This window comes from Zonotrichia albicollis, chromosome 2, assembly GCF_047830755.1.
Source record: "Zonotrichia albicollis isolate bZonAlb1 chromosome 2, bZonAlb1.hap1, whole genome shotgun sequence".
NCBI classification, from domain to species: Eukaryota; Metazoa; Chordata; class Aves; order Passeriformes; family Passerellidae; genus Zonotrichia; species Zonotrichia albicollis.
This window is the reverse complement of record NC_133820.1, coordinates 78,440,884-78,453,219: the sequence shown is the minus strand read 5'-3', so window position 1 is coordinate 78,453,219 and position 12,336 is coordinate 78,440,884. Positions and strand designations below refer to the sequence as shown.

Below are 12,336 nucleotides of genomic sequence, written 5' to 3'. Positions count from 1 at the left end.
TGTGGGAAGCATGCACTTTATATCACTACTTTTTCCACTTGTTTTTTTCAAATTTTTTTGGTAGTTTCAGAAGTATTCTGAAAAAACAGCAGTGTAAATTGAGGAAATAAATACAAATTTTCAAGGTTTTCTTTTTTTTTTTTTTTTTTTTTTTTAATTTTCTTGATATTGCCAGTATTCCTAAATAACTTTATCCAGGATCACCAATGCTGTGATTTCTGAGTACTGTTTCTGAAGCAAGGTTTATATAATAAAAAAAAAATCAATATGGTTTGAATCTGTGCATGAGTTCTCTTTAATAATTGCATTTCATTGTTCATTCAGACTTATTTTCAACTCTAGCTTGTGTGGCTGTCATCATCAGAAGCTTGTATTTCACAGTTATTACATAATCATGAGTGCCAACATGCTTACATGTTTTAAGAACTTTCAGGAAGATCTAGTGTTTCAGCTAATTAGATGAAGCAATGAGCTTTTTGACTTAATTTACTTCTGACATCATAATTCTGCCACCCAACAGAATTACCTTCATTTTTGTCTATTTTTCTCTATTTCCGATAGATTATTTACAGATCTCAATTTCATTAAGAGAACAGGCATATGCCAGTAATATTTTGAGCTTATGTACAATCACAGCTGTATTTAAACCTGGTACTGTAACTTATGCCAGTAACACTCAGATTTCTAACTGGTTTTATTTCATTTTTTGCCCTTTAGATCATTCATATATTCAAGTATTATGATCAGTCACAGAGAATCTTTTTCTTAGATTCTTTCATGGTGTTTGTAGTAGGACTTCAGCCATCAAGGGAGAACTGGCAGGTGTTGCTGTAATATATATTTTATGTATTCTTGCACTCTTGTACCTTGTATCTTAGACTCTTGTATCGAGAATATTACTAATCTTGCTGAAAAGCAGAGTGATTTGGGCTGCAGTGTTGAGGAGGATGAAAATGGCATGCTGTTTACATGACAGTTCTGCTAGGAAAAGAAATAATTCAACAAGGTCTTTTCTACCCCAGCAAAAGAGTAGAATCCAAGGACTAGCCTGTGCTCCTGTATTACTGCAGTGAATGACTTTGGAATGGGATATGAAGTGAAATATATTTTCTTCCATTTATTTTTCTTCCACTGATAAGCTGGTATTGCGTGTCTGACCCAATATCCACTTTTTTGGCCATTTTGGTTCAAAAATAGCGGTAAAGTGTTCTGTTACTGAAATGCGGTAATGTTTCATCAGCATGATTTCTCCACTGCTCACTCTGTAACACAACCTAATTCTTTTGGAGATCATTCATGCACTTCTTTATGAAGATTTTGAAACAGATCTTTGTATTTATTTTTATCAGCATTGTTTGCTGTCTCAGTAACTCCTAATATATCATGAGTTCAGCATAATTATTGCGTGAGAACATTTTCTGTTTAATTGTGAGAAGAAAAATAAATTTAAGGTAATTGCACTAAGAGTTTTCTTGTTTTACAAGACTGCTGCAAGTAAAAAGGACATGGTGTGACTTCTGAAGGTTGTTTTACTAACTGCCAAAATAAGTGTATGCTGTGTCTTAGAATTGCATTTTTTACTTTGTTCTTGAGTGGGAGCAGAAGGGGAAAACCTAAAATAGTAAAGTATAAGGTTTGGATCGATGTACTTTGTCATTTTTTTGCCTTTAAAATGCTAGTTCAGTGCATCAGAAATATTTATGAAGGTTACCTTGGCAAGCAAGTGTTTTCCAAGCAAAGGAATTAAATTACACAAAAGGTTTAGTCAGTCTTCCTAGACCTTATTTTTCAGTACTGACACGCCCTTGGCTCAAGTCTTGCAAGTGTGAAGGCTGCACGTATGATGAGAGCAGCACAGAAGCTATCCCAAAACCCAGAAATACCGTGTGGGAAGAGCCCACTGCCTGTGCTTACAGGTTGTCACAGGGCATCTCTGTCTTTGCTTTAAGTCAGCAAGTGACATCTTCTGCCCTTTTGCAGTGTCCATTATATGGCGAGCACATAACTGCTTCCAGTGGCTGACCACCTAAATGTCATTCTGCCTGCTTCTTTGAGGTCAAAAGTTCTGTGTCAGGCTTTGAAGCACTAAGGGGAGGTGGAACAGATGAGAAATAAAGCATAGATTTTCAAAATGTACCTAAATGAGATACATAAGTGCTGATGTAGCTAAAATTGGTGTTGATATTCTAAACTGTTTCAGGCAGTTCTAAGAACTTAAAAAATACATTAAATGAATACACCAAATCCTTGTTACAGATTTGCTTCCTATCACTTCTGGCATGTAACTTTTCCTGCCACTCCCCAATATTACTGATTATAAAACTGCCTGGCCAATGGTAACATCACCACATCATGTATGCCCAGCTAGAGATGAGGACGATATTTCTGTGCACTAAACTTGCTCACAGACAAGATTAAAAATAAACCTTTACATGTAGAAAACAAACCCTGAAATTCAGTAATTTTGGCAGGAAAGGCAGTTTGCCCTCTTACTTGCAGTTTTCTTTATAGGTACTTCATATATTTAATAAAAATAATTTTAAGGAGTAAAACTTGATTTATCAAGTGTTAATATTGCACAATTGTTCCTCAAAATCAGGATATGAGAAAGATAAATCACAGGATTATCTCAACATTTTTGAACACTTTTAGTTTCCTAGCACATGTTTTGCCATGCAGTTAGTCATCTGTAAATGCTAGTGATGTGCTCTGAGAATTATATACTACTCATGAAGAGTTTCAGCTGTTTTGGAGCCAAACCTTCCTTGGTGCTCAAAGGTCTTAACAGAAATCAGTGGGAGGTCTACTTATCTAAGACTTTCAAGGATGAGACCCTTAAATTTTAACATCAAGTCTGTCTTCTGGCAGATAGTAATAAGGGCTGAATGCAGCCTTAAATGCATTCAGTTACATTTAAAGCCAAGCAGAGAAGCCCATACTATTGTCCTGTTGTCTCTTTCCATGTGATTGTACAGGGCCAGGTTTTCTCTTGATTACATCTGCTTTTAATTGTTTAGCACTATCAAAACATTTCTAGGAGCGAGCTCATACTTGATAATATAATTGAAATTACGTAAAACTTTAAAAATGTTATCAAAGCACAACATTTTAACTGATAAGGAAAACAGACTCTTCCATTTCTTATTCTTTAATTCAGCCATCTGTTGTTTTCTAGATTTGGTAAGACAGGAAGGATAGAAGACTAATATATGTTGATCAAAAGACCAAGAAATAACCATATTCTCTGCCTTAAATGTAGTCCCAGTTGCTTCTCATGCTAATCACAGTGCAGTAGACAAATACACCCTTTTTCTTCAAAGATGAAAATGCTACAGCCATAGTATTCCTTGATGTATTTATGAAATTGAAGAGGTGAAATACAAATATGGCTGAAAATTGATGGATTTATTTTCAGTCATTCTGGAAAGTGTTCTGGTTATCTAATTAGCTGATGTTAATGAAGAAAGTCCATGAGACTTGCAAGATTCACTAATCTGCACCTTGAGTTCCTCATTCACATAGTAGCATATTGTGACTGTAAACCATTATAATTTCTAAAAAAATAAAGATCAGTTGTCTGTAGGAATATCTTATATGACTTGAAAAAAGTCTGATCATTTTATCACAAACTGACACAAGTTTATAGAAGGCTGATGGATTTTCATGGGAATAAATTCATTTAGGTGTTTCACTTGAAAAAAACTTGACCACTAAGTTAGTAATACAAAGTCCTGTAGAAAGCTTTCATTTTCTTCTTCAATATATGTTATCTCAGGTATGAAAATTTAAATTTTAAAGCAGAAAATAACTTATTCATATTTCTAAAAGCAGAGTGACACTCTATTTTAAGACAGATATCTTTTTTAATACAGTCCACAAGGAACTGCTAACTTCCCTATAGACTTCTACCCTGGTCTTTGTGGCTTCCTTTAATCTTTGTTGATATTGTCTAGTTTCTGCTTTGTTTAATTTACTCTTTGAAGAATGAAATAGTAGACAGAAAGACATCAGCTGTGTCTTCCAGATGTAGCATTGTTTCTTCCAGTGTCTTCTTGTGGAGTCCCAAAACACTCCTTAACTTCTCTGTGCTATAATCCTAGGTATTCACAAGGTATTCACTTTGGCTTTTGGGGTTTTGGCATTTCAGACTGTTTATCTTAGCTCTAAAAAATCCAGACTTTAGACATCTTCAAAATCAAAATGGGTTATCTTTGAGTTTACCCATTGAGATAATTAGCATTTCCATAAGAAGTCATGTGTGCTTTCGGAAAAAACAATGTAGTTCTTCCAATAATTGTATTCAGATAAAAGACAAAATCTTACCTTTTTTTATGTCTATAAACGCTTATATACAAAATCTAAATTTGAGTAAAAATAGTGTTATCATCAGCTTTTAAATGATGATTTTTGTATCATTGTGTCGTCAACCAGAAAAAGAGATTACTGATTGTTCTGGAATTTAAATGTATCTTTTACATAATAAATCAACTCATACCTATTTAAATTATGTTTAATTTTTTATACTGAAGATAAATCTACTGATTTAGATACAGAAGTAGGCATATGATGAGTATTTTGAAGATTTCTTATCTTGTAATGAAAATGAACGTGCCCTAATCTAAAAATAAGTAGGTCTTTACTATACTAGAGTTTATGAAAAATACCAATAAAATGATTTATTAAGCTATTTTTATCGTCCTGTTTATGATAGTTAAACTAATTTGCTATGCTTTTGATGTTTTTTTAAAGAGTTTATCATATAGCTATAAAAATGATAATGAAGTACAAAACAACATGCGAGTTTTCAATTCTAGTCAAAGTGATTATTTTTTAAAGTATTGTTTTTATGCCATTTTCCCCACGACTTTGGTAATGATTCATATAAAATTCTTGCAATTCTTATAGTTTGAAAACGAATCTTACAAAATGGTAGTATTTGAAGTTAGTACTATGGTTAATGAAACAAACGCTTAGCAAATGACAACTAACAAATTCAGTCAAGTATTGCTATTCAATCAGTTATTAAGGACAATTAGATATATTCATGTTTAATTGCATAGTCTACCATGCCTCTAAATCAGATCTTCCAGGCCTTAGGAAATAATTCTTAATTTGTCTTACAGTGTTTTTCTGCCTTGTTATTAGGAAAACACCTACATCTCTTAAATCGGTAAATGCCTTTGAATAGTAGATTGGAACCAGTGCCGCTTAAAAATTTTTATCAGGATTACATAGAAATTACATTTAAATAGAATCACAGAATAAGCTGAGTTGGAATGGCTCTGTAAGACCAAGTCTGGCTCCTGGCCCTTGCACATGACCATCCCCAAGTCCCACCATGCGCCTGAGAGCGTTGTCCAAACACTCCTTGAACTTTGTCAGGCTTGGTGCTGTGACCGCTTCCCTGGGGAGCCTCTTCCAGTGCCCAACCATCTGCTGGGTGAAATATTATTTGCAAGATTGGAATTGGAAGTTTGGGACTTTACGAAAACATTTACTTGGTAAATTTTGGGATAAATCATGGAATTTATTGTTCATTTCATGGAATGGAGTTGGGTTGCTGGACTAATTTATAGCTTTGAGTGTAACACCCTGCTGCTTTTGTACACAATAGCACAAGCAATTTGATTCTAGAAGGTGACCAAAGGAAGAGTTCTGCCTTGGGTATTTCAGTATCACTCACCTATAATTTGCTGCTAACCTTTGTTTAGAGATTTGGTCCATGACTGTCTTCACTTAGGCTTTGAAGAGGCTTTGAGTTTTATTCCTCAAAATCAAAGACAAAAGCATCCAGGCTTCATCATGGCTACACTTGGTAGTTTGCATCAAAGAGAGTCTTTGCAGGTGTGAACTTGCTTTTTATAAAGACCTAGAAGTTACTGGTACATTGTGCATTGTGCCACATTGCTTGTGTTCTGTTTTGCTGCTGTCAGACCCTTCAATAGTCATATCACAATAGTGATTTGAGTACTTCATCATAGATACTTAAATGAAACCATTAAAGTTTTCCTACAGACTGGCATTTTTTGGTGGGCGAATATATTAGAAACACTCCATTTAAATCGGATCATTTTTGTCTATAATGTTTTGTTCAGTTTTATGTGTATTCATGGTATATTTATTTTTATTGTAAATCACAAAGGAAATATCAAAGAAAATCTGAAGACATTTAATTTGGTTTTCTGAGCTGGAATAAGACAATGTTCTTTTTCTACAGCTGTTTTTCTTGTTGTTTTGAACATATGACAATTTTGTTTACACTAAAGAAAATCAAAAATGCCAAACCAATCAAAGAAATTACCAAGCTTATAATTTTAATAATGACCTCAGCTCAGGACATTAAGTTAGGAATTAATGATCAGTTAAGGTTAATGACTCAATGCCTTGAGTCATTAAACTTCAAGAAAATGCTCTGTACTTTGATTGTTTTTGGTTTATTAAAGTTAGGTTGTAGAGGTGCCAACAAAGAAAAAAAAGAAAGTATTTCCAAACACAATGGAAACTAATATGAATAGAAAGCAGAGGTATTTTATTATCTGCCTCGTTCTGCAGTCCCAGCATAGCTAGAAATGCCATTATTCCTCATTAGAATTTTGTTAGTATGGGGACCTAAGGAGGAAAACTCTTCATACCCACCTTTCTTTTCTTTCTTGCTCTGAGGCAAATTAAGAACTTCAAATGTTTGGCAGATCATAAGTTAACACTACAGTTTTAGAGCAGTACATTGCCTTTTTCTGTCAAATTATTCCACAATGTCCCCTAAATGAGCAGTTGCAGGATGTTGCAGTGATCTATGCTATGATCTGTTCATAGGAATACAAGCCTTTGGATATATATTGTAAGAGCAGGTACATATTTGTATATAAGTGGGCAATAAGTATTTTCATTGTCATCTGTCTCTAATTTGTGTGCTACTGAGGCAGTCCAGGAGTTGGAAAGTTGTGTATATGAGCATTTAGCAGACAAGGAGTGCTTAAACCTGAAGGCCTTTATTTTTCCATACTGGAGACATGTGAGCTGCTGTGATGGCTTTTGCTCAACAATATTGTACAAATAATTCCGAGTCTTTTCTGACATAAAGTAGTATATTTAAAGTAAGGTGTCTTAGTGAGATTTTCACTTTAAATAGAATCAGGGTTAAATGATAACTTGACTTATCTTTTAAATGACAAAAAATAAAGAAATTGCAAGACCTTTTCACACATTAGATATGTATTGTCATTTATCATCTAGATATCAGGCTAGCAGTGCGAAGTAATAAAACATATCATCGAAAAATGTGCTATAGGTCTGAATCACTCTTTCATTCCACCTCCCAGCTAACTGTAGTATTAAATCAAACAAGCAGAACATTTCCTTAGGCAGCCATTGCCTTTTAATTTCCTGAAGAACCTTAAAATATCATTCATTACAAGTACTACACATATTTGGTTTTTAAAAGTCTCATAAATCAATAGCAGGCTGACTGTAATAATTATTACAAGTTAGTGCATAATTTTCGTGCTGAAGGCTGCATGCAGAACTTTAGCATATGCAAACGAGGCAATTCAAACTGTGTATAGATATTAATATGAAGAAGCAGGTAACGAGGTGCAGGCTATGAATTATGCATCAAGAGCGGCTGATCTTCAATGAGGAAAATGAATTCAGCATGTAATCTAATTAGTGATGGAAGTCTATTACATCTAACTGCAAAAGCAACCGTCCTTGAAACAAATTTATTTACAGTCCATGTTACCACTTGAAACAACTTTGAAATGATGTGTAAGACAACAGCTTAATTGTAAAAATTTTTTTGTTTGTTTGTTTCAGTTCTAGACCTGGAAGGCCTCCTAAGAGGACTCAAAGTGTCACCTCCCCAGAGAATTCTCATATCATGCCACATTCCGTCCCGGGCCTAATGTCTCCTGGAATCATCCCGCCAACAGGTAGGATCGCTAGAAACACCTTCACACGGGCAATCGTTTGAATTCATGGCTTATATCCACTTGTTAATAGATTAACAGTCTAGGAAAGCAGCAGACAAATACCACAATAGTTCCCCTAATGTCACACTGTTGGTACACAAACATGTTGTGTGTAATGGAAATTGTGGCAGCTTAGTATTTCAGAATAACTGAACAAATAATAATCCTTTATGAATTTTTTCCCCTGTTCTTTTTCTTTATAAGCAAAAGCCTTTCAAAGCATGAATTACCTATCATTAGACAATAATCTCCCTATTCATTTTTAATAGATCAGATATCTTCTGCTTTTTTTTTTGCTGCTTTGCTTCATTAGATAATGTCATCATGAATATAGTTGCCTGAAGAAACTGAGTTAGTTAAAATAACTCCATGCTGCACACATGTCTTTCTTAATTTTTCATCCTGAAATTCTATTTTTGATATGTCTCCTGAGGCTTTACACTAATATAAAGTCCTGTAACAATCTGTTTCTCATACTACTATTTTCTTTTGAAAGTTACTGTACCATCTTCTAGCAGTGACTTGCTCTTAGACATGGTTAAATTTAGAAAGGCTGTTTTGCAGGGAGGAGATGAACAGTCACCCAAAGATGGAGGCACCCAATAGTCGAGCTGCTGGTGGTGCCACATTCTCTCTCTTCATATTACAGACCAGTGAAACTGCTTTCAGCAGAGTCCACCTGAGCTTCTACTTCTTGCCCAGTTATTTCCTGCTTATTTGCGTGGCTCAGTCTCTCTAACACTGATTTTCTCTAAGGAGAAAATAATTAACTAGACAGATCAAACAGAGAGGAAGATTACTTGATCTTGTGGACCGGACGATGGGTGGATGTTTGAGTTCATGCCCATGATCACGTCTCTCTAAGTACAAATATGATTCTTGGCATGATTTTCATCACAGATGACTAACATCTCAAAAGAAATCCTCAGTTCAGGAAACAACAAATACCAGAAACTGTTTGAATGTAATTGTCTTGTCTGGAGGAAGAAGAAAAGTGAAGAAGGCTTAGCTCAGTGGACAAAAGGGGGCCTGTACTTTGTCTTAGGCTCAGGAGCTGCTTTACATGGTGAGATAGACACATAGCTAGAAATATTTTATTTTACATTTAAAGTTTTTTAAAAAGGAAGAGAAGTTATAAAATGAAGAAATGAAGGGAGGTCAGACAACAAAGATGTGTAGGAGAGAGGAATAAAATAAGTAGAGGGAAAGAGGGATGAGACAGAGTGTAGGGGAGTAGGGGAAAGTGTCAGGCAAGTAGAACTCACAGTTGTAGTCTGGGCAGGTGTGACCAGCAAAAAAAAAAAAAAGAAAAAAAAAAGGGATTGAAATACTTAATACAATAGAATTTACAGGATAAAATCTTGTATAGAAAATAGAGATTGTGCAGAGTGAATACAACGTGAGAACAGTAGATGTGGGGAGAGAATGAAAGTTTTTATTGGGCGGAAACATTCATGTTCATGAAGGAGAGATCAAAAATTGCAGAAGCAAAGGGAAATTATTTGGGGGAAGTAAAGCAAGAAAATATCAAAGAAAAAAATGCATGTGAAAAGTAGAAAGGAGATGAAAGAAGTCAGAGACAAATAAGCAGGCGAAAAAGAGGGAGACAGGAAAAGAAACCTTGTCAACAGTATCATTCGGGGTTTTTTGTTACAGTTAATATCTAAGAGCAGATCACCTCTTGATTTTTTATTTTAAGAAAGCAGTTTAAAACCACAGCTAATGCCTAAAAGTATCCAATTCCTCTCTAGTCCTTTAAAGTTGGTCATAACAAGTTAACAGTAAAAATATATGGTACTAAAACCAGAGATCAAATTTCTTAGAGTATCAGCCCACAAAACCAGATGCAAATCTTTTAAAAATGATGATTGAAAAAAAAATAGAAGAAAATAATTCAAAATTAAAGAAAATAAGCATATGTAAGGTTATCATTCATCAAATCCACTTTGGATGGTAATGCTTTGTGAGTCTCTTGAAAAAGAAGAAAGGTTCAAATGCAATTGCTATCACATTTGGACTGGATTCACATTACATGGCTTACCACAACAGAAGGAGTTTTCCCATCGTGGTGGTGTCGAGTCTCAAACAGCACAAAAAATGCAAACAATATCTCTGATAAAAGAGAGTTCTGGGGTCTAATGTTCCATGAGATATGCAAAGTTTCAGCAAAGATAAAGAGCATCATGACAGCAGTGCTACATGACAGTCATTCCAGCATTTTATAGACAGGCAAGTATAAAAATAGACTTACAGTGTGATCTTATGAGTTCAAAATAATGAAAATTTGTGGTCTACGTTGTAAATAAGTACCAAAACTACTGTAAGAGCCCTACAAAGAAAAGACGTCAATAACTGCTGTAGATGATGTGGGTGCCATTGTTATGTGCTGCCACATTAGTTGGTACAAGAAAATCTTGCCAATTGTAAAATTTACTCCATATTTTGACTGTACATAAAGAAAACCTCTGAATAACCACTGACTGGCTGAGGTTGTCAGGCACAGCTGGAGGTCACCTAGCCCAGCCTCTGCTGGTCAAAGTAAGGTCACTCAGAACAGGTTGCTCAGGGCTGGGTACGCTTGAGATTCCGTGAGTATCTTTGAGGATAGAGACACCATGATGTCTCTTTGCAACTTGTTACAGTGTTCCACTACTCTAATAATAATATTGGATTTTTTTTACTTTTCAATGGACATTCCTGTATTTCATTTTGTGTTTGTTGGGCCACATTTGAGAAGTCTGGTTCCATCTCTGTCTTTACCAGGTTTTCATACACATTAGCCTTTTCCAGGCTGAACAGTCCCAGCTCTCTCAGTCTTTCTTGATATGTCAGGAATTCCAAAAGATGGTTCTTAATTTAAGGAGTTTGTGAAGTGTGAATTTCCTGTTAGCATCCAGTTTAAGCAGAAAAAATAAAACTACCAGACTATTAAGTGCTTCCTACCCCTTCTCTCTCTGTTATTTTTTTCTTTGTAATAACTTCTTCTTTTTAAACTTTCTGATTGATTTAATAATCTGAGTGTAATAACTAAGTTTCCTTCCTGCCTACAAGAAAGTATAAGTGATCACACAAACAATTATGTGCTATTTAATGCTCTTTAAGTATAGAGGTCTGCAATTATTAGGTATATCTAGGATACACGATGCTATGATTTAATACATGATTTTTACTTGAAATTTTTCCTTTTTTCAAAATGTGCTGCATAATACAGAAAGAGAGATTTAAAGGAGGAAATTTTGATTTCTGAGGTGACTGGTTCTGCATGCGTCATTTATGTGTGCAAATAATGCTGGTATTGAGCTGTATCCTGAGATTTCTCGTGATATTCCAGTACTGTATTTTTTTGTAGGAGGCCAAATTAAGGCACCCTTGAAAATATTTTATATCATTGATATAAACTCTGAAAATGCATCCAGAGAACATTGCATCATCAGTTAGAATGAACTTGCTTTATGGAAGTATTTGGGGGCTGAGATGCACGAATGGTATACGGAAGGAAAATAAAAGAGAAAAAAGGTATAATGTTCCACATGTTTTTAATGGGCTATAAATTGAAGAAGTGAGGATCACCCATCAGTTGATATTCTGTCCATTTTATTACAATTAGATATTACCCCCAATTGCTGATCTATCCACTGTCTTTCATTAAGGTCAATTTACAGAATGCTCCCAAATTTATAGAAGACTGGTCACTTCACAAAAGAAAATCAAATTTTTATGAAAATAAATATGTAGGACCTTTGATAGTGTGACAAAATGAGAAATGTGTCATAACAGGAAATGAGGAGCTTCAGAAATTGTCCAGAGAATTAAAATCTGCCTATGTTACAAATTGTGTAGTCAGAAGAAAGAATTTGATGTAGGCTCAAACAGTTGTACTGATATTTCTAGCTTATCTAGGTAACACCTTGAAATCCTTCCAAAAATGTATGGCTCATCATAGTTAACTTTGATCTGATGTCTCTGTGTACTGCAGATCTTTTCGTGGCTAATATGCTTCAAAAGTTGTCTAAAGTTGAAACATTGGATGATTGTAATTGTGATCAATCAGAAAAGTGCTGTACATCCTGAATGTATGATATACCTTTTTACTTTTATGTCTGGAGTAGCTATATAACACATAAAATGATATTTCCATTGTTTTTCATACAAACTTTAAAAAGCAATTTTTTTCACTTTTCTAATTATTTTGGTAATTATTCTTCAGTATTTTAGGTTTTGAAGCTGCTTTTAAAACTCCTTGCTTAATTCTTCTCCAACTTGGCCTACAGAGTCTGAAACCCACAGGTGACAAAATGAGTAACTGCAATCTCTTGTGCTTATTTCAGGAACTGCATCTTTCAAAGATAAAATGAAAATATAAAGTGCT

At 34.6% G+C, this 12,336-nt stretch overlaps 1 protein-coding gene across 6 annotated transcripts in view; it reads left to right on the top strand.

Moving 5' to 3' along the window:
• DACH1 (dachshund family transcription factor 1) overlaps positions 1-12,336 on the top strand; it is a 355,736-nt gene that overhangs the window by 139,711 nt on the left and 203,689 nt on the right. For all 6 annotated transcript variants that reach the window (XM_074535516.1, XM_074535515.1, XM_074535517.1 and 3 more), the window contains exon 2: positions 7,813-7,928. In XM_074535516.1, the coding sequence (XP_074391617.1) occupies positions 7,813-7,928 (116 nt within the window). The remainder of the gene's footprint in view (positions 1-7,812; positions 7,929-12,336) is intronic.